The sequence below is a fragment of the Pinus tabuliformis genome, chromosome 3_2, assembly GCF_031772625.1.
Source record: "Pinus tabuliformis cultivar Carrire ecotype Pingquan chromosome 3_2, CPIR1, whole genome shotgun sequence".
Lineage (NCBI taxonomy): Eukaryota > Viridiplantae > Streptophyta > Pinopsida > Pinales > Pinaceae > Pinus > Pinus tabuliformis.
This window is the reverse complement of record NC_142302.1, coordinates 901266875-901290530: the sequence shown is the minus strand read 5'-3', so window position 1 is coordinate 901290530 and position 23656 is coordinate 901266875. Positions and strand designations below refer to the sequence as shown.

The following is a 23656-nucleotide window of genomic DNA, read 5'->3' as shown; positions in this document are numbered from 1 at the left end:
GAGAAGAGGTTGGTAAATATATTCACAATTTACTACTTTTGTCGTAATTAGACTTGTAGTTTTGTTGTGAATTTGAACTTTTTTTTCTTACTCTTCCTAGTTCATTGTGTATTTGGTGGTGTCCAAGTGGCATATTTTGTAAATATTATTATTTTAATTTTGGACATGATTCATGTTAACAGTTGCTCACTTGCTAGTTAAGTTATTTGAATGTTTAATGATTTTATTGCGCCCAGAGACGCTCTACAACCCAGTATATAGTATATGTGTAGGTGTAACGTAAGTATGTAAACAATTCTAAATGTCGGCTTAATTAAAAAATAAAAAATAAAAGTAATCACGAATCAGTGCAAACATTTAAATGTTGGCTCAATTAATAATAAAAAATTAAAGTAATAAAAATAATAAAATTAAAATTAAATTTGTTATAATTTGATTTTGTTATTCACTTGTAAATATGGTTAGTTACAATACCATGGGCCAATATCATGGCTTATCAATACCGCATACCCAAAAACCATAACTTATTTCACAACTAAAATATTTATAATTATATGACAAGATTCTTAACCATGGTATTCACCCCCACTCTACCGTGGATATTATTAACTTGTAAAAATTAGGCTTTGTTAGAGTCCCATGCCCAAAAAACATAACTTATTTCACAATCAAAATATTTTATAACAATTCAAAAATATTCTTAACAATAGATATTCATCCACACTTTACCATTAATATCATTCACTTGTAAATAGGTTTTGTCACAATGACATGGGCTAATATCATGGCTTATCAATACCACATGCCCAAAAAGCATAACTTATTTCACAATCAAAATATTTTATAACAATATGACAATATTCTTAATTACGGATATTCACCCCCACTTTGCCATTGATATTATGAACTTATGAATAGGCTTTGTTACAATAACATGGGCTAATACCATGGCTTAACAATACCACATGCCAAAAAAAATCATAACTTATTTCACAATCAAAATATTTTATAACAATATGAGAAGATTCTTAACCATGGATATTCATTCTCACTTTACCATGGATATTATCAACTTGTAAATAGGTTTTGTTACAATACCATGGCTTATCAATGCCACATGCCCAAAAACCATAACTTATTTCACAATAAAATATTTTAATTTAATTAATTTTATAACATTTTTTTTATTGAAGCTAAAAGGAAAAAGGTTACAATTAGTTTTGAAATATATTTAAACCCTCTATACTCACTACTACTAAAAATATTCCCATAGAAATTAATTAAAGTTTCAATAAAATTAAAAATGAAAATATTTTTGTATTTAAAGATGTGAAATTTATATAATACAAATAGTATTAGTAAGAACCAACATAGATTCATCTTAACTAAGGATCCAAACAATGATAACAAGCAAAGTGAAAGGAAAAGAGGGGGAAGGGGAGAGATGGAGGCAGATAGTGACAAAGTTGGAGGGAAAAGAGAGAGAGAGCGTGATGGGGGAGACAGAGAGAGGGAGGAAGAGAGAGAAGAAGAGAGGAGAGAGAGAGAGAGAGAGAGATGGAGTTGGAGGGAGAAAGAGAGGGTGGAAAGAACAAAGACATAGAGAGATAGAGGTGGAGAGAGAGGGAGTGACAAGGGAGAGTGATGGAGAGAAGAGAGGAGAGGAGGGAAGAAAAAGAAGAAGAGGGGAGAGAGATAGGGAGAGAAGGGCAAGAGAGAGAGAGGGAGGCGCAGAGATGGAGAGGGGAGAGAGAAGGGGAGAGGGAGAGAGGTAGATAGTGATAAAGTTGGAGAGAGAGAGGGAGTGATGGGGGGGAGAGACAGAGGAAGGTGGGAGAGAAAGGGAGAGACGGACTCAAGAGAGAGATGAAGTTGGAGGGGGAGTGAGAGGGAAGGAAGAAGAAATACATAGAGGGAGAAAGGTAGAGAGAGAGAGGGAGTGACAAGGGAGTGATAGAGAGAGAGTGAGTGAGCGAGGAGAGCGGTAAGGAAGAGAGAGAGAAGGAGAGAAGTGGAAGAGAGAGAGAGAGGTAAACAAGAAGAGGGAGGGGGAGAGAGAGTGATAGATATGGAGAGGGAGTGTGTATGTTTTGGGGGTGAGATAGAGAGATGGAATAAGAAAGAGACACATAGATACAAACATAGATATTATATAGTATTATATAACCAACCTAGATCCATCTTAACTTGAATCTATCAAGTGCCGAGAGAGATCAAATCTCTTGAGGTGCAAACCTTTCCTCAAGTTTTACACTCAAAAAAAAGGTTTTCACCTTGAGAGATTGGATCCCTCTCGGCACTTGATAGATCCAGGGTAAAATGGATCTAGGTCGGTCTTCTAAATGTTTAATGTTTTATGATATGTTTAAAATTTTGATATATGTTTCTAATTTCTAGAATCTAGATGGTTGATGCTTGAATAATTAATCGTGGATGTACAATGGATGCCATATCTATCTTGATGTATGTACAAATATGCATGTTTTCATATCTTCTACAACTAATTTGGTATTTTGGATGTTTTTTAATTTAAATGCAAATATATATATATATATATATATATATATATAATAGATGCTTCCAAGACACTTAGCTTCCTGGATTTTTGGAAAATTACGCTTCTAACACTTCGCTTCCAGAAAACATCCCTGCTTTGTGCAACATTGATTGGAATCATCTAACATATGCACTGAAACATTAACCTTCATTGTTGAATATTTTATTTTAATATAGCCCCATACACATTAACCTAAATAGAACAATGTTGGCCCTGCTTGATAACGCTTTCTTGGCTTGACCATTCTCTCATAGACGTGGCTTTATAACCATAATATCTTGTATCACCACCATCAAAACAGACTTCTGCAACAAGGAATGAGTTTTGTTTTCTCTCACTATATATCACTTTAATTGCTTTACAATGTTATTTCACAGTTTTATACGCAAGCTTTTACATGTCAACTCCATGAGACATATTCTGAATGATTATTCAACATTTTCAAATATGTTGTACAATAATTTTCCATGTATCCGCTGAATTAAACATGTTATCAGAAGCACCAGTCAGGTCACATGTTTATACAATTTGTCTGGTTATAAACCAAACAACTATCCATTTAACAAACAAAAAGTCATAACTTTTATAAAAAAGTTTAGAAAATATATAAAGTCTTCTCATAGTTTCACAACAAATCCGTTGTACTTCAAATAATTTTTGTAAATTATGAACTATACTTTTTGAAACGTTCGACAACCAAAATTGGTTGAAAATTTGAATGAAAATGACTAGTTGAATTGTTGTGAACCGAGTAGATAGCTAGCAGCTGCATTACGAGTCCCACACATGTTCTGCTCACCAATATCTAACTCAAAGATTTGGCCCCAGTTAGCAGCTACACTGGTTACAGACCCCATAAAGATAAATTTAGTGTGATCAATCCACATCCTTTGTCCTCTGCCTCCTTCATTGGGCTTCCTGTTTTTCTTTTTTTTACATCAGCAGAATCACTGATAGTCACCGAGATAGGAAGAAATGCAGTATGCCCTGCATGTTCTTTTTTCCTTCTATTGAAGGCTGCATAATGGCATGAAGATGAATCAACATGGAACGAAAATTACCAAAAATGCTATATTGGTTCCCCAATTTGAAATCAGTCTAACTGATTTGGGCTCAGAGAGAATGACCATGTATGTCGCTTATGAAGAAAAACTACACTGACTTGCAGGTCTAGATGCAAATTCCACTCTCAGGCTTATTTTCAGGATGTCATCTTTACAATGTCTCATTGATGAAGTCAGGCTGTGCTTCACATCCAATGAAATCCATGTGCGTGGTATAATATAGATGGGAAACAGATCTGTACTTAGAAAAGACAGGGACACAGAAGTTTTGTTACCATCATGAGTGACTTATCTCAGCGCATTGTGCATCGTACGAGTTCATTGAGATACTTTTGATCTCAAGGAGTACTCTGAAACAAGCTTCGAGAATGATGAAGACTTATCTTCTAATAGTTTCATTGGAGAATCAAACTCTGAAATTCTGCCTGGTTTTGGACAAAGTTCACCATAGTATCAGAGTTGTCACAAATATTATGTAGAAAATACGCAGATTTGGAAAAAAAATAATAATAAAAAAGCAACTAAGAAAAAGGTCACATGATGAAAGCAATACCATCGCTTAGCACTAGAACCAGATCACTGTGTATAACAGTTGGAATTCGATGGGCTACAGCAATTACTGTGCAGTCAGAAAACTGGTAACGCAGTGTTTGTTGTATAAGATTATCAGTTGCACTGTCTACTGAGGCAGTAGCTTCATCAAGGACCAGTATCCGGGTACGCTTCAGTAATGCTCGACCCAAGCAAACAAGCTGGCGCTGTCCTACACTCCAATTCTCTCCATTTTCAGTGACTGCAAAGGAGATTATCATGTTAGACTGGATATGGTTTTGAAATCAACCAGTAAGGGATTATGACATCAAGAATATTATAATAGGAATCTTGATTTATATTTCAATGTTCGATAGCAGCTGCAAGAATGGAACAAAGTTACAAACCCAAAGAATCTAGCTTATTTTCCTTTGCGCTCACAATTTCTTCAAGTTGACACTTTTTCAAAGCCTACAACGCAAACAAAATCCAATCATCATGATTATCTCAACGACTGCCTAAAATATGTTTATATTGTTTAAAAAAGGGATAGCTTATATTTATGATGGCATAATCATTACATTTTGAACAATAGGTGAGACAGTTAGACAATACCCACCTCCCAAATCTCTGTGTCTGAGTTCTCTCCAAGAGGATCAAGGTTAGTACGTAAAGTGCCCTCAAACATTGTTGGATCTTGTGGAATAATACTTAATTTGGATCTTATATCATGCAGGCCTATTTTTGAGATATCAATGTCATCAATAAGAATCTTGCCTCTTGATGGTTCTACAACCCGGAAGAGTGCTTGAATAAAAGTAGATTTTCCACTTCCTGTCCGCCCCACCACTCCCACCTTCATTCCTCCTGGAAAAGTGCACGTAAGGCCTTTCAAAACAAGCGGAAGATGCGAAGCATAGCGGACCTGATAAGATGACGACTTCTATCAGTTTAGCATAGTTATGTAAATGACTAGCCATAGATACAAGATTTTTTAATTTTCAAGTACTTGTGCAGACCTGAAGATCACAAATATCTATTGTTCCTTTTAGTGGCCAATCAGAGTTTGGCCTTGACTCTTCTATGACGAGGGGTGCCTCGCTGGGAATATGTGAATACTGCAATAGCCTTTCCACCGAAATAACCTCGTTCTCCACATTACATAAGAGCCAAATCATCCAGGCTTGCAAGGAACTCAGGTTCAGCCCATATGTTATTGCCAACCCAGCAATGCCTGAAAAGGTGCCCATCAATTAACTTATTATAGAAATGAGTTATGTTCTTTAACATAAGTTCGTTAAACAAAAGACAAATGCATCTGACATAGTCATGGTTTTTGTGTACTCACTTGCATCAATGGCACCTTGTGGTAAAGAAACCAAGAAAACCAAGGAAAAGCCAAATACAAAAGTTGACAGAAGGTCCAACCTCAAGCATAGCCACTCTGTGGATGCAGCACTGTGAAAAGTAGGTCTGGAAAAAACATCAATTGAATGTAAATTTGTGCTGATGAATCGGTCTTCCTGATCAAAACCTCTGATTGTGGCTGCACCAGAGATTGATTCAGAAAAATGTTGAAGAACTGGAGCTTTACAAACCCCCACCAAACGTGCCAATTCCCTGGCTGTCACTATTTGATATTGCTGCAAGCAGAAAATATTAAGACTATACAAATGCCATCAGTTCTTAAAATATTGTGATTTGAAAGGAAAAATGTGAAATTCAGCTGATTAAAAGTGACCAGAATAACATATATATGCACATTTATTAACCTAATTAATCGTAGCCCATTTCCCCACATTACAGTATGTTCACAGAGTTAACCTTGCTATATAAGTTGGACTAAGAATAAGGCTCTGATATCCCTGGTATCCGTCTGTCGCAAGAAAAAGAGGAAATAAGGTTTCAGAGACAAACAAAGTTTCAATGTGTATGTTCCCTATTGATTAATTGCTCAAGGGAGGATGAAGTAGCCTATCCAACCCTGTAGGCTATAGTCATTGATAAAGGGAGAAACCCATTATCCAATGTTTTGGGGCAACATTGGGTAAATTTGGGATAGTTGGGCAAAATACCAGAATTGGGGGCTACACTTGCAAGTTGCAACCCCTCACATTAAATTAAGGAAAAGAGGCCCCCATGAGGAATCTATAAATAAGGGAGAGATCAAATCATTTTCTCATCACTGATTTGGATTGGAATATCTTTGTTTATTTTGAGCTGTGGCTTTGAGGGTTTTAAGACCCCTTTTTCCTTGATCAGTTTCGGTGGAGATGATCCCACCCTATAGCTAGTCTCCTTTTTCTTAACTGTTCTGTTACAGCATCATATCTTGAAGCAACTCGGGTCTGTTCTAGCAAGCCTGGAAACAATTCTCTGTATTGGTCAAATAATTTCTGTCTCAAGGCAGCGGAGGTCTTTCCTATGGAAGTCTGGTCTCTAAAGTTTGATTGAAGAAAGGCAGCGAATTACTGTGTGATTTCTTGTGGTGTGGAAGGTTGTCTTTGAGGCACTGAACCCAAACAGTAGGGCATCGAGGTGTTTGTGGGTTCTATCAGGAGGCCGCAAGGCCGAAGACTGGCTGCACAGCTTCAGGATTCAGTGGTGACCTGTACTTTCATTTACCAGCTCAGGACAGTAGAATAAGGCAGCAAGGATTGACTGATATATTAGTATTAGAGTAAGAAATTTAAGCTACAGAATATATTGAATTTGTAAACCGGTTCCTTTGTTTGAACTCTTGGTGGAACGTTATACTTCTGCTTTTCAATAAATTCATGATAGTGACTGTAAAGCAACCTGGATTACTGGTGCAATAACCCTAAGAGTAACTGCGAGAATTGAAAGAGAGGTGAACTATTGTTGTATTGTGAAAACTATTTCTTGGCTGCATCATTGTATACTATATATCATCTCTATTTGGAATACTGTTATGATTAGCAGAAATTATCTTGTGATATTGTAACCCTAGGGCAAGAAAAATCCCCTTGGGACATTACAGTGGTATCTGAGTTGGCTCTCCTTCCAGCCTGGAGGGTTATGTGAAATGTGGCAGCCAACATTAGTTTCTCCCTTATGGGAGAAGCATGCCAAGATTTTGCAACAATTCAAAGATCGTGTCAAACGGATTGAAGCATGGACGAACGCACACCCAAATGATTGGTCATGGCTATACTCTCCTAAAAAGAATAAAAGAGATCAATCCCTTAGATCTGGTGGATTTGATGGCATATCAATGCCAGGTTTTGGGCATAGCACCTTTGGGCTACCCACTCAATAGAATACAATGGCCACTACAGCACAACCTCTAACAAATCCATTTGGCACTCTTCCAGCAATGCCGCAAATGTCTATTGGTCAAAGAGGGAAATTTTCTCCTTTTGTTCAATAAGGAATATCTAGTTTGCCCATTAATGAAAAGCCTGTTCAAGTAAGGACAACGTCTCTGTTGACTCCAAAGGCAGACACCATGTCCATCCCAAAAGAAAACCCAAGTGTACTTGTTACTCAACAGCCCGATCAATCTCCTGCATCTATTGCATGCAAACCAACCGCAAATATGAAGGAAATCACTATACCTATCAATGGAACAACTGTAGATGGTAACAGTGGGACATCATCATTTGAAAAGGCAATTACACAAGAGCCTGAAGACAATATTGACATCTGGTCATGTGGTGGTGAGGATACAACCATTTAGAATAACACACTGTCATCAAAGCCAGTTGATGCCAATGAAAATCCGCTTTAAGGCAGAATGGTCTTCATAGGAAGCATAAAAAAGCTGAGGGGGAAAAAGCTGCACGTCTTGTCAAGGTTTTTGAAGAGTAGGAGAATGAGAAGGATACTATTTCCTTGAACTCCTCCTGCCATCAGCCATATCTGCAGACCAGTAGCTTGCCCTTCTCTACATCAGAACCTTTGTTTTACACTGCGTACACCTCAGGCATTTATCAAGTTAGTCAGCAGGGAGGCCAAGAGATGAGATCTGATTTTCTATACCCAATTTCAGGACCATTGGCTTTATCACAGGATATCATAGATAAAAAACAACCTCGGGATTATTGCAGAAATAAGGAACTTGCATGGACTAGGAAGACAAGCTTTGGAGAGTTTATTCGGCCTGGTGTTTCAGATAAGGTAGCTCATAACAGAAGATTGTTCTCAGGTGGGTTGTCTGGTAGAACCCAATTTCAGAGATGCCCACCATAGACACAACCGTTATCTAGCTATCAATCACAACAAAGAGAAGCTTTGGTGCAGTTACCTTGTGGATTGTGGCCATTTTCTGTAACTGAAAATGCAAGGATAAGTACAGAAGACGGGAAGCAGGTTTATACAGCTTGAGTGGGCCTAACGGTTAAGAGCATGTGTTTCCTCCTAAGAGGTCACAGGTTCAAAACTAGAGGGGGTAGAGTATGTATGCCTTCGTAGACTTAGCAGTCAAATCGCTGCGCCGAGGTGGGTCCCTTGTCCCACAAACAAGGGGGTCTCATACACCAATTTGGTGTCTGGCTTGGCTGTGACCTTAAAAATGGATATTATTATTATTATTATTATGGTTCATACTGCAGGTTGCACATACTCAGAATCGAGAATGCTTCTTGCCCAGATTTCGAAGGCCTATTTAATAATTAAAGATGGATCTATAACAATACTGATGGTGAGGAAGTACTTGGCCAGTAAGCTAGGGTTGCACAACGATTAAGAGATTGAGATCAACTGTAAAGGACAACAAGTACTATCCTCTGTTTCTCAGCAACACATTTAGGACTTTATATGGTTTTCCAGCTTGAAACTAAAACAAGGAAGAAACGATGAAGGAAGCACAAGTGCAGAATTATTGGCCACCTTTTGTGACAACATATTGAAAGGGGGTAGCAGTGAAAAATTAAGCAATGAAGATATTGAAGAGACATTGGAGAAGAGTCTCTTAACAAAATTGAAGCAATAATGTGGAGGTCAATTTACGTCAAAAATGGACGGAATGCTTAATGATTTGACTTTGGCATGGTAAAACCAACCAAAGTTTCAAAAATATCTTGATGATAAGGTGCACGCACATCCTGGAATAGATTTGACTGTAACTATCTTGACTACTGGATTTTGGCCCAGCTACAAATCATTTAATCTCAATTTGCCTACTAAGATGGTAAAATGCGTAAAGGTATTTAAAGAATTCTATCAAAAAAACTAAATATCGAAAGCTTGCATGGATATACTCTGGGGACATGCAATCCTTCTGGCAATTTTAATGCCAAATCGGTGGGGCTTATTGTGACAACGTATCATGGAGCTGCTTCATTGCTTTTCATTTTCGCAAAGAGATTGGACTGTTTAGAAAACAAATCTCAGCTAAATTTGTCCGATGAAGATATTATTAGATTGCAACATTTGCTTGCATATTTAAGCACAAAATCCTGAGTAAGGAGCCAAGTACAAAAACTGTCACACAATCTGATTACTTTGAATTTAATGCAAATTTCACTGATAAATCAAGAAAGATTAAGATTTGTCTTCCTCCTTTGGATGAGAAGAAGATAATTGAAGACATGGACAAAGATGGGCATTATGCAATTGATGTGTTTATTGTTGGAATCATGAAGGATAGGAAAGTTGTGGTCCATGCACAATCAGTAACAGGGTGTGCTGAGCAACTTGGACGAATGCTCAAGCCTGATTTTAAAGCAATCAAAAGGCGGATTGAAGATTTGATCACAAGGGATGGTTGCAGCAGCATGGTAGAAGGTCGAGCGAGGATACCTTCTGTACAATGTGCTTGTGATGTTACATGTGTTGGTGAAGTAGTAGCAACATCAGCAATTGAAAAGAGAAGCCAGCTACCTCAACCTGGATCTTTGGAGTGCCTTCTTGCCCAAACAAGAGATGTACAAAAGAGGCTCCATGAGTTTATTAGAAAGAGAACATGGGTTGCAGATGCAGAGGAATGTAAGAAGAGGGGATCAATTGAAACTGCACGTGCTATCTATGCACACACCGCTACAGTGTTTGTTGCTAAGAAAAGTAGTTGGCTTAAGGCTGCCCAGCTAGAGAAGAGCCATGGAACTAGAGAATCCTTGGATGCTTTACAGAGAAAAGCAGTGACATATTGTCCACAAGAAGTACTATAGCTGATGGAAGGTAAGGAAAAGTGGCTTGCAGGGATGTCCCATCTGCTCGAGCAATTTCGCAGGACGTTTATGCTACAATACCCAGCTCAAAGGAGATTTGACTAGCTGCATTCAAGCTAGAGCTTGAAAATCATGAGCCTGAGGGAACAGGGTGTGAAAATGTAGCAAGGAATGGCTTCTTTGACTTGTGCCTTAGTCAAAGATGCCAATTCGAATTCAGTCTCATATTTGCTTGAGTTAGCTTTCAGTTAACATGTGTGATGTGGCCTATCACTGAGTTATTGTCAGTTAATTCGAGTTAGATGGCATGAAATGAGTTGTGGACTAGTTGATGGCTAAAATTAGCTATCTAATAGAGTTATCTCTAGTGTCTATCAGTTAATTGATCTCTACTTCTAGAATAGAGATAGACTTGAGTTCAGTTGAGTAGTTGACTTTGTGTCAATGTTTTAAAACTCCGACTCCGGTTCGGAAACAGCCAAGAGTCGGCTCCGACTCTGACTCCAACTCGGTATCGACTCGGCCGGTTTGATTTCAATGACTCGGTCGTTGTAAAAAATACATTAATTATTTTTTTTTATAAAAAAACGTAATTTTAAAGATTTTCATTCATGTTTCCAAACACAAAGCTTTAGAATATAGAGAGAAGACAACATATGATCAAAGTAGGCTCGTGAAAATATCCATTATATCAAAATGGCACCCGGTGCACTGTCCAATACATACATGAATGATGATATAGAGATCAAAACAAAAACACATAACCAAGGAGGCTAGAAATGGCCTCTACAACAAAAGTAAACTGCAAAACATTACTAGTCACCAATACTACTATTACTGCTAGAGGAGCCAACATCATCTGGCTCAGACTCTGAATCAGAGTCAGACAGGGAAACCCATGGCTCCTCATCATCATCATCTCCAACTGCAACTGTAGTAGTAGAAGTGGTAGCACTAGCACGCTGCGCAACAGCTGCATGCTGAGATAGACGAGATATGCGCTTTCATCGTGGTTGAGTAGAGGAAGTGCCTGCAACTGGAGGACATGGGGCTGGGCCTAAGGCTGGTACAAGTGGATCTGCATTCAACTGAACATTTTCTTCAACTAATGCTTCTGTCTGTAAATCCAAATCAAGATCCTTATCAGAATCAAACTCTGTTGGATGACTCTCCACTACCCAATCTGATGTTGGATCAATATCTTCCAACGCAATGGGATCTGAATCAGGGCTTTTGTTCAGCAATTGGTTGCATCTGAGCCAGAGATTGTATTGGAAATAAACTAGATCATTTAACCGTTTTTTATCCAAATGGTTTCTCTTCTTTGTGTGAATCCTCTCAAAGACAGACCAATTGTGCTCACACCTAGTAGCATTACAAGTTTGACTCTAAATACGAATTGCAAATTTCTGCAATTGAGGACAATGGCTACCAAATGCATCCCACCATTGTGCTACAAAAAACATGGTTGTGTAATGAGTTAGCTCAACAAAATTACAAATCATATCCAACTTTTAAATTATAAACAATTTAACAAAATGAGAATTTGAAAATTGAAATTGTCTTGTTTACTTGCCTCACTTGCTTCCCTTGCAATTCTTGCTAGGTTCTTGCCAAAGGTACCTGTGGCTTTGCTGAAACAAGTGATCTGTCGATGTATCTCCAGCTGATCACTCTCCATAGGGACCATGTGATCAATGTAGTCAATCAATCCATCTCTAACCTCCCCACCCAAAGCTCCTGCCTCCAGAACTTTCTAATGATACCTTGGGTTCAAAAAATACCCAGCTGCATGTATAGGGTGATGGAGTTGATTGTTCCATCTTTCATCAATAATTGCCCAAATGGGCCCATGCTTAGCCACTCTATCCTTGTATGTTGTCTTTATTTGCTCCTTTGCTTGATACATAACCTCATAAATGAAGCCCATAGCCACTCTTTCCCCATCCACCAATCACAACACCTTAACCAGTGGCTTAGCAACCTTCACAATCTCTGCTGCCTTTTTCCAAAATATTTCTTCATTAACTTTCTTTTTCAAATCTTTGCCATCCTATTTGTGAGACTGATGGCTTTCATTCCATTCATCACTGGAAAACAACTTTTGCAAGTTTCTATGTTCGGAAAGCATAGATTGCAATGTCAAAAAATGAGTTGCAAATCTAGTGATGGCAGACCTAATAATATCCCTTCCCCTTGTGTGTTTCCTCATCAGGCTCAAAATCCATGAATGATTGTAGATACATTTTGTTATGCTTTTGGCATGCTCTACAGTGTTCTTGACCCAATCTGATTTGCCAATATCCTCAAGCATGATGGTCCAAAAGATGGTTTTGTGTTTTTCCTCTAACAGTTTACCAGCAAGAACATAGTTAGAGGAATTATCTGTGATGATTTGAACAACATTGGCCACCCCCACCTCCTCAACAACCTCATCTAACAGCTGAAACAACAATTATCCATCTTTCACCCTATCAGATGCATCAACTGATTTTAGAAGCATGGTTCCCTGTGGGCAAAAGACAAGAAAGTTTATGATGGTACGGTTCCTTTGATCAGTGCATCCATCTGACATGATGGTACATCTTGTTTTTGCCCATGACCTTTTGAAATCTTTCAAATACTCATCAATGGAGGAAATTTCTTTTCACAAACAAGACCCCCTTAACTCATGCATAGTAGGGCCTTTGAAGCCCTTTCCAGCAGCAAATATGGCATCCAACATAGGCTCATAATATGGTGAATGAGAAGCATTGAAGGGGATATCAGCATCATACCACCATCTAGCTATGTAATCACAAGCAGACTCCCTCAATTCTTTCTTCAATGGTCATCTAAAGTGGGTTGCATATGACTTCTACTAGCTTGAGGACCATCTGCATCTGATGCAGAGGAGGGTGTGACAGTGAAATAACTTTTGATATTCATATCACCCTTCTTTTTCATTTTACCCTTACCCTTTTTTTCTTGCATGGACTCCAAAGAGGGAGGAACATAGCGGAAGGGGTTGGATGCATTAGTACAAGGGATAGATGAAGAGCCCTCAAAATCAAAATGGGGGTTGGTAGCCATCATTTGTTGTATAATCCTCTTCCTCCCAATTTCAGCCTCTATTTCTTTTTGCCTAGCTTTTTCTCCCTGAAACTTCTCAAAGCTATTTAACAACTCCTTCCTAATCCCCCCAATTTGTACTGATGGTGCTTCACATGGAGTAATTTGGCCTCTAATACCAGCCAAGTGTTGTTTCAGTGTATGAATGCCCCCAGGACCCTCCTTAATTTTTCTATGACAAAATTTGCAATGCATTTGATTATCAACCATTTCAGCATATGCCCAAGCAACATCTTTCACTCTAGGAGCCATTTTTTGACTTGGAAATTAAAGGAAAAAATCTAAAAATGAAAACAAAAAAAATGACATTGCTTCAATGTTCATTTCTTTTACAAAAAAGACTCTTTTCAATTTACAGATTTGCACAAAAAAATAAAAAGTGAAAAAAAATACCTCTAGGCACAAACCACCTCCTCAATGTTGATCCAATGGCTGCCCAAGAAGCTCCTCATTGCTGCTCCAATGCTTTCCCAAGACTCCTCACTGCTGCTCCAAAAAAAAACTCCACAACTCTTCACAAACTCCTCACAAATTTTCACATAAATGCAATGAGATAGCTGTGAGGAAATGAGAGGGGGGGTAGCTTTTATAGGGTTTGGAGAAGTAAATGGGTTTCAAAATCACCCTAAGCAAATTAGAATTGGTTGTGGGGTCCAATTGCCCCCCCAAAAGACCTCATTGGTCGTGCATGTGCATGGGTGACCAAGCTGAACGAGTTATCACGAGCTAGGTCGAGCTGGCTGATTTGTTACCGAGTCGGTGACTGGCTCGGTAACAAACCAGCCAATCATTCTGTTTCATCCACTGGGCCAACCAGGCCAGGCCTTGGCTCGGTCTTGCTCGGCCGAGTCAGAGTTGGCTCGGCCATTTCTGAAAACACTACTTTGTGTTAACTCAACTTACTCTCAGTTAGCTATAGCAGCTGCTAAATTTAGCCCTAGTAGGTCATGCAATTTGAATTGCCTATTGAGATTGGATGAAGGCACAATTGTAATTATTATTGTACACAGGTTTTGTGTGAAGGCTTAAGGATCAAGACAGAGCAATTTCTCTTGTTATTTGCATAAGGAAATAGGGAATTCTCCTATTTTTTTAGGGAGGATTTGCACTAGAAAATAGGAGGCTCCTAGCAGGGCTTATTTGCCTAAGTGTTGGGCAAGTCTTGTGTAGAGTTTATTAGTATTGCAGCAGAGCTTTAGGCTTGAAGTAGTTTCTATGTAATAGATCAAATTGCTCAGTTGATTCAATACAATCAAGCAGGGGTTTTTCCCAGTTGGGTTCTCCAGATATATTTTGTGTTCTATGTGTGATTGTGTTTCTATTCATTGTTTTCTTTTCGCAAATTTCTGGTAGAGAAATCTTGTGTCTTTTGTGATCAGTTTGCTCTCCATTAGCAATTGCAAGGTCTCAAGGATTTTCTACATGGTATCAATGTATCATAGCTGAAAACAAGATAGAGACTGAATTCCTTGATTAGATTCAAAGTGCATTGGAGAGAATATCAGTTAGTGCAAGAATTATACAAGTGTGGGAATCATGTCATCCTATGGTTTGAGGATAGAGCATGCCCTAGAAGGGACCTCAAACTTTTGTGCATGGAAAGACAAAATGGAGGTTGCATTAAATGATAATGGGGTTTTGGAATACATCAAGAATGATATTCCTAAAGCTCCTGCATCAAATGCACAGTAGCTGACTCAATGGAAGAAGGACACTGCCAAAGCTAGGAGAATGATCCTAGGAGTCAAAGACCATATTATTCCAAATTTGCATGGGAAGGAGACACCATTCTAGATGTGGAAGACCCTTACTGATCTGTTTGAAAGCAGTAGTGATGTCAAAAAGCTTGCTTTGAAGCAAAAATTGAGGAGCATTCGAATGGGCAAGAATGAGCCCATTGTTACTTATCTATACAGGTTTGATGGTATGAACTTGGAGGTGTTGGAGAGACTGTTTCACCAACAAATCTTGTGAATCTTGCTCTTCTAGGGCTTCACAAATCTTTCCAGAGTTTCCAGGATGCAGTGAATGGCAAAGATAAACTTCCTGATTGGGAGAGACTATGGTCAGATCTTGTGCAGAAAGAGATAAGGAGGAACACAAGGGATGGAGTCTCAGTTAGGATAGATGATGAGGAGAACTTTGCTTTAGCTGGCAAAGGGAAGAAAGCCAAGGGCAAGAAGGCCCGAGGAAAGATCGAGTCTAATCAGAATGGAGGCAAGAAAAAAAAGGATCTTAGCAAGATCAAGTGCTTTCATTGTTATGAGTTTAGGCATTATGCTACAAAATGTCCAAACAATAAATCCAACAAGCATATTGCAGCACCAACAGTAGCAAGAGAAGCACTCTCTTCTTAGTTCGAAGGTACATGGCACTTATGACTAAAGTGGTGAACTCACAAAATGGTGGGAAAGAATGGATCTTCGAAGTAGGTCCCGCAAATAGGTAGAGCACATAAGGAGCAGTCTTCAGTATTGGGTCAGCAGCAGTTTCTTGGTAAGTTGGTACAATAGAAAGCAGAGATTAGTTGCACTCAGTTCAGCAGAGGTCGAGTTCATGGTTGTTAGTAAGACAACTTGCGAGGCTATATGGATGACGATAGGACTCTTCAGTCAAGGGATGGAGCTTACATTGATCCATTGTGACAATCAGAGTTGCATAAAACTCTTTGAGAATCCAGTGTTTCATGATAGGTCCAAGCATATAGACATCAGGTACCATCATCTTAGAGATTGTGTGCAGAGGAGGATTGTTATGCTACAGTACATTCCTACAAAGCAGCAGGATGCAGACATCTTGACCAAGGCCCTATCAAGGGGCAAGTTCGAGTTCCATAGAGGTAGGATTGGGGTTGTTCAGAATCCCTTCCTTGCTAAGAGGGAGTGTTGAAAATGTAGCAAGGAATGGCTTCTTTGACTTGTGCCTTAGTCAAAGATGCCAATTCGAATTCAGTCTCATAGTTGCTTGAGTTAGCTTTCAATTAACATGTGTGATGTGGCCTATCACTGAGTTATTGTTAGTTAATTCGAGTTAGATGGCATGCAGTGAGTTGTGGACTAGTTGATGGCTAAAATTAGCTATCTAGTGGAGTTATTTCTAGTGTCTATCAGTTAACTGATCTCTACTTCTAGAATAGATATAGACATGAGTTTAGTTGAGTAGTTGACTTTGTGTTAACTCAACTTACTCTCAATTAACTGTAGCAGCTGCTAAATTTAGCCCTAGTAGGTCATGCAATTTGAATTGCCTATTGAGATTGGATGAAGGCACAATTGTGATTATTATTGTACACAAGTTTTTGAGTGAAGCCTTGAAGATCAAGGCAAAGCAATTTCTCTTAGGATTTGAGCAAGGAAATAGGGAATTCTCCTATTTTTAAAGGAGGATTTGTGCTAGGAAATAGGATGCTCCTAGCAGGCCTTATTTGCCTAAGTGTTGGGCAAGTCTTGTGTAGATTTGATCAGTATTGCAGCAAAGCTTCAGGATTGAAGCAGTTTCTATGTAATAGGTCAGATTGCTCAGTTGATTCAATACAATCAAGCAGGAGTTTTTCCCAGTTGGGTTCCCCAAATATATTTTTTGTTCTATGCGTGAATGTGTTTCTAATTGTTTTCCTTCCGCAGATTTTTGGTAGAGAAATCTTGTGTCTTTTGTGATCAGTTTGCTCTCATTAGCAGTTGCAAGGTTTCAAGGAATTTCTATACAGGGATGCTTCTCACCAAGGGCCTTAAGAGAGATGGTATAGGAAGAGCCTGGCTGAAGTCAAAAATTATTAAAAGAAAGCCAGGAAACATTGCAAGAGAGGTCACAGCTTGAAGGGCCTAAAAGGTGTCTTGCATTCTTTAAATGGTGGCTAATGAAGGACAGCTTGAAGATAGTCTTGGGAATTTAGAGGCTTCTCGTGAGGTCTATGAGCAAGGCCTCAATAATTGTCCAGGATGTATTCCTCTATGGATCTCAGCTGCTAAATTGGATGCAAAAATAGGTGGACTAAGCCAGAAAGAGGAAACTTCAAAATCCAGAGCTCTAGCTTTCTGCTATCAGGTCTGAATCAAGGCAGGGCAACAAGAAAGTGTGAGACCCTGATGGCTAAGGTGTTACAGGAGTGCCGAACCAGTGGCATATTATGGGTGGCACCTCCAACCAGCATTATGGTTATTGAGTTGCAAGAAATAAAGAAGGGTGTTGGTATTCTCGCTATGGCAGCTGCAAAGAAAACTGTAAGAATTGAAGGGAGTTTGTCACCCTCGAAAATAGAAGGACAAATTGTGCAGCACCCAAACATACAGTTGCTTGAGGATAAGCAATGTCGGGAAGGGGGGACTGTAACATTCCCTATTGATTAATTACCCAAGGGAAGACGAAGTAGCCTATCCAACCCTGTAGGCTATAGTCATTGATAAAGGGGAAAACCCATTATCCAATGCTTTGGGGCAATATTGGGAAAATTTGGGGTAGTTGGAGCGGTAGTTGGAGCAAAAAGCCAGAATTGGGAGCTACACTTGTAACCCATCACATTATATTAAGGAAAAGAGGCCCCCATGAGGAATCTATAAATAAGAGAGAGATAGAATCATTTTCTCATCGTTGATTTGGATTGGAATATCTCTGTTTCTTTTGAGCTACGGCTCTAAGGGTTTTAAGACCCCTTTTTCCTAGATTAGTTTCGGTGGAGATGATCCCACCCTAGCTAGTCTCCTTTTTCTTACCCTGTTTTGTTACAGCATCATATCTTGAAGCAACTAGGGTCTGTTTTGGCAAGCAAGGAAACAAGCCTCTATATTGGTCAATAATTTTTGTCTCAAGGCAGCAGAGGTCTTTCCTGTGGAAGTCTGGTCTCTAAAGTTTGATTGAAGAAAGGCAGCGAGTTACTCTGATTTCTTGCGGTGCGGAAGGTTGCCTCTGAGGCACCGAAGCCAAACAGTAGGTCAGTAAGGCATTTGAGAGTTCTGTCAGGAGGCCGCAGGGGTTGAGGATTTAATGGTGATCTGTATGGTGACCTGTACATTCATTTACCAGGTAAGGACAGTAAAATAATACAGCAACAATTGACTGATATATTAGTATTAGAGTAAGAAATTTAAGCTACAGGATATATTGAATTTGTAAACTGGTTCCTTTGTTTGAACTCTTGGTTGAATGTTATAGTTGTGCTTTCAATAATGTCATGATTGCGATTGTTAAGCAACCTGGATTACTAGTGCAATAGCCCTAAACGTAACTGCTAGAATTGAAAGAGAGGTGAACGATTGTTGTTTTGTGAAAACTATTGTTTGGCTGCATCATTATATACTGTATAATATATATCATCTCTGATTGGAATAATGTTAAGATTAGCAGAAATTATCTTGTGATATTGTAATGGGCAAGAAAAATCCCCTTGGGACATTACACAATGGCATGCGGCAGAGTCTTTGAGGGAAACACATACCTGGTACCATATGGAAATTGCAGCAACAGGTAAAAACGCAACAAAGACCTGCCAAGCAACCTGAGACATAACTCCAGTGATTCCCACAAGACGTATAAATGCAAAAGCTAAAGATCCAAGTTGAAAAGGAACTGTTAGGTCTACTGCACTCTGGTCCGTTGATGCCTGTGAATGGTCAGAGACATGTTAACCTCTTTCATAATTTCACTCCATTTCTATGAAACAGGAAACTAGAAAAAGGAAGCTTTGACTGACCCGATTCAAAATGCGCCCACTAGGAGTTGCATCAAAAAATGACATTGGTGCATGGAAGATGCACTTGTGCATGTTGCTGAAAAGTAAGTTTGCTGCCTTAAATCCAGCAACCGAGAGAAGGATTGCTCTTATCAGAACAAATAATGAGCTGCCTAATGCCAGGGCAATATAGACCCCAATCAGAAGAGAATTGCTAACTGGGGGGGCGCTATCAAGTGTTACAGGGTTCACCCATACCATCCAATAATCACTACCTATTTGTAGTAGTTGGAATATTGTTTGTGATAATAACATGATAGGTACTAAGCCTCCTTTGTATGCAGCAGTAATGTAGGACCAATAGACAGATGCACTAACCCTGCCTGTTTCTCTTTCTTCTTCCTGCACAAGTTGTGCCTTCCTATTTTGGGTATCTGACCCACTTGATCTTCCATTTTCTTCTTCCCAATCACCCCCTTCCTCTATTGTATATGGAGTATTATCATTCTCCTGTAGTCCTTCTAGGTTAGCTTCATCCATTAGATTAGCTTTCAAATTATCTGATTGTGTTGTAACAATATGTGATGATGTGCCTTTGTTATAAGAAATATTGTTAGCATCCATGGCATCCAGAGCCTTTTGGTGTGCACCAACCAACTCTAAAAAGTGTGGACCTGACTGTAGAATATTGCTATAACTTCCAGCTTGGACAATCTTACCATCTCGCATTACCTATCAAAGAAACCAATAAGTAAGCAGATTCTCAAGCCTTGATTCCTCTATATCTCATTTTCCAAAAAGGTATGAAGATTAAAAACTACTTACAAGAATGAGATCTGCAGTTGGAAGAAAGTCGACTTGATGGGTTACATACAATATAGTCTTCGTACTTAGAATCCCAAGAAGACATTCCTGTCACATAAAAAGTTCAACATCTGAGAGGTCTAAAAAGTCTGGTTATAAGCAATCTTGTTGACATCATACTTTAGGTGCTTTTATAAAGGAGTTTTCTAATCTGTTTAAAAGATTTACCTGAATAATATGATTGCCTGTTTGTGCATCAACAGCACTGAAAGGATCGTCAAGGAGGTAGATATCTGCATCTTGGTATATTGCTCGTGCAAGTTGTACTCTTTGCTTTTGGCCACCACTCAAATTAATGCCTCTTTCTCCAATCTCTGTTTGGTCACCATAGGGGAACAGTTCAAGGTCTTTCTTCAAAGCACAAGCCTCAAGTACACACTCATACTTGGCCCTTTCCATTTGCTTCCCAAAGAGAATATTTTCTTCAATTTTCCCACTTTGTATCCATGGAGATTGAGCAACATAAGCTTGTGTGCCACTCACTCTTAGTGTGCCAGAAATTTTCGGTATTTCCCCTAGTATGGAGGCTAGGAGGCTTGACTTTCCTGAACCAACAGTTCCACAAATTGCAACTGTCATACCTTTGTTTACACAAAGTTCAATCTCACTTAGAGTCGAACTAGAAGAAGCAGGGTCCCAAGAGAATTCTCCATGTTGAATCTCAATTGCAATATCAGTTTTATCCTTGGATACATGTTCTATTGCATTGTATTGCAACTCTTCTTCTTGCAGAAATATAGCAAGACGGTCTAAGGACACTTTAGTCTGGGCAATTTTAGATATTAAGTCTGGAAGGTTATATATAGGCTCCTGAAGTAATCTGAAAATTGCAAGAGCAGAAAGAATTCTGCCTGCTGTTAAAGGCACCCCCATCAGCATACAGGCACAAAAAGTAATAACTGACACAAATGAGGGCGCTACCCAATAGGCAAATGTTAACATAACTTCTGCGAAGAGATACTTCCGCAACCAGCTACATTCAACTTTCCTCAAATTTTCTAGCTTCTGTAGAAATTTGATCTCCCAGGCCTGTAATTTTAATATCTTCATGTTTCTCAATGTCTCCGATGTGGCTTTCATCCTCTTGTCTTTTGCTTCCATAATCTTATCCTGAAACTTTTCCTGCAAATTTCCAAGAGGTAAATTTCCAATCATAATTAACACTATGGCTGATAGCCCTACAAGTGAGGCCAAGCCTAAGCTCTTATATAAAACAAACAGGGCCACAAGAACCTGCAGAGGCACACTCCAAAACTCCTGTAGATACCAACTGAAATCCCCAATACGCTCAGCATCTACACTCATATAATTTATAATCTCACCACTTGTATGTCTTTGCCTTGCTTGACTAGAAAGAAGCAAACCTTTCCTGTATATTGCAGCCATGAAAGCTACTTTGAAATGTATACCAATCTTTTGCACTTTGAAATATAACTGGCGCTGTGCCAAAGACTCTGTGAGCTTTGCTACAAAAAAAGAACCAGCTAAAGCATAGCCTTGATATCTGAACTGTTGGCTTCCATATAAATATTGTACAAAGGTATCCATCAAATATGGACCAACATATGATGCACAAATAAATATTGCTGAAAATAATGCACTCAGGACTACTTCTTTCCAAACAGATAGAAGTGTGGCTTTTGCCAACGACCGAGTGTCAATAACGCCTTCAGCTTCTAATCGATCTCTAAATGCACAATATACTACTTCTGCACTATCAGCATCTGCAACATGAGGCACATCCTCTATTTGTAAAGGCCTTATAAACCCTACAGCAAGCAAAGTATTTAACCAAGAAAATGACATAAGGCTGAGAAAATTTGCTGTTGCATAAGGAGTAACCAGTTTAATATTTTCCCTTTTCTCTGAAGCGCTTTCCAGCAGAGGCTCTTGAATACTTTGTGTAAATGAATCTGTACTGGTTCTAGCACAATAGCTGACATAACACAAGAAGGTGCAAATAGAGAGAGCCACTATATCAACCCAAGCATAGGGATAAATAATTTTCCGATCCTTCAAGAGTAATATGTCAAGAATGATGAAAAAGGTAAACAAAATGAATGATGAGAACCAGCATATCTGTAATAAAAGTGGGAACTTCTCTCTCCTTCCTTTTCTGAAAGAATGATAAGCATAATATGTCATTATATACCAAGCCAGTGCCTGAACAATATACTCTGCCTCAGCAGGAAAACTGGTAGCCCTTTTCTTCAGCCACCAGTACACAGTGCTCCATAAGCCAATTACAGTATGGCAAACAGCTAGAGAGATGCAACAACAAAGGATGAGCTTATACCTTAAACCCAATCGAAGTTTTTTAGTAAAAGCTGGATTGGAGGAACCATCAATAAGCAGTGGCGATGCCCTGTTACTGCAACCTGCCCATCTTCTCCAGCAAAGGGCCGGAATGAAAGAAGCAATGATGAGCAAGTGAAACACAAGTGCAAGTGCATGCCTAAAGAAAGGCCTAAGAATTATAGTTTCAGGTCCTCCCATCTGTATACTTTCGGCAATTTCCAAAGTAAAAAATCTTCTTCGAATGTTTTCTGCAATCAGCCCTGAGCTACCGCCAGTGCAAAATCAAAATGTGCTCAAACTGCATCTACCCTGAGGACAATGCAAGAACCAAAAAAAAACTAGAAAACCAATCATGAGTTCCAAAATATGTTTCCCTAAACTTGCTTATTTATTTCTATCCAATTGCAAAATCAGAGAGTTTACTGAGTGCCCAAAGAACCAGTGTTTTCTAGGATTTCTAAATAAACAAACCCCAGTAAATTTATTCTAAGATGAATGTTCATTCTATGGCCTGTATGTACGAAACTCTCGAGTGTGTGTTTTCTGCAACTAATCAAAACAGATTCAACATATATAGCACTAAACAAGTAAATTTACAAACCTAAAATAAACACAGATTGGAACAGTTATGAACTTACTGTAACGACTGCTAATAATGGCGTTGACCCTCTTGGAGCACACGTTTCACCCCGAAGGAAACAATGGCCTTAAATAGCTGACTTTGTTACTATTTTTCATCGCCAAACCGAAATCCAAGGTATACCACACAAATGGAATTCAGAAAAAACACACAGACGATGCTGAATAATAATTGCTCAGAATCTTAGTATTTCTTTTCTTTGGCAACTTCTGGTTGTCTTCAAGGATATAGATGTTTGATATTCCAAGAAGGCGGCAAAAACTATTCTCCCATCACTTTCCATTATTAGATTTATGGTTTTGACATGCACTCTTACTCACTGAAAACTCTCAAACTGAGAAGAATTCTCAATGAGATTTTATTAAACCAATAAATAAAACAAACAACAACAGTCACTTCAAACAACGATATAGTCTCAACATGCTGAGAACTTTTTGCCCAAGCAAGCACCAGATTTAGTCAAAATCGTTGATACCCATTATGTTTTTCAATTGAATTGTTTTGTTTTACTAGTGGTTAAACTGTGATTTTTTAGAAGTTTTTAGGGTGGGTTTTTTCAGTGATATTTTTTTTAAATTTGGCAGGAATTTATTGAAATCGCTGAATCCATTGTCTCTATTTTTTTTGTTTATATAACAACAAACTTGAGGAATAGTTAAATTGCAACGGAGTCACATTATCTATTTGGGTAAGTTTGTTATAAGGCTTATTTTTTATGCAGATGACCTTATTATGATTGTTAATTTGCAAGCTTAGTTTGCAAGGGCACTTACTATCCCTTGAGCATTTTTGTAG

General features: G+C 38.7%; 1 protein-coding gene across 3 annotated transcripts; it reads right to left on the bottom strand.

Moving 5' to 3' along the window:
- Positions 1 to 3459: 3459 nt before the first annotated feature.
- LOC149183526 (putative ABC transporter C family member 15) lies at positions 3460 to 23240 on the bottom strand. Of its 3 annotated transcripts, none has more exons than XM_089417166.1 (11): positions 22860 to 23240; positions 20092 to 22559; positions 19885 to 19971; positions 19081 to 19791; positions 18826 to 18990; positions 5501 to 5795; positions 5172 to 5386; positions 4772 to 5077; positions 4560 to 4623; positions 4175 to 4414; positions 3460 to 4046 (listed from the first exon to the last, which is right to left on the bottom strand). In XM_089417166.1, exons 2-11 carry the CDS (start codon positions 22417 to 22419, stop codon positions 3940 to 3942), a joined length of 4518 nt encoding a protein of 1505 aa, XP_089273292.1. In that variant the 5' UTR covers positions 22420 to 22559; positions 22860 to 23240; the 3' UTR covers positions 3460 to 3939. The 3 variants fall into 3 exon arrangements, with proteins under 3 accessions (XP_089273292.1, XP_089273293.1, XP_089273295.1); XM_089417167.1 differs by having other exon boundaries at positions 20092 to 22530; XM_089417169.1 differs by having other exon boundaries at positions 20092 to 22481.
- Positions 23241 to 23656: the final 416 nt, after the last annotated feature.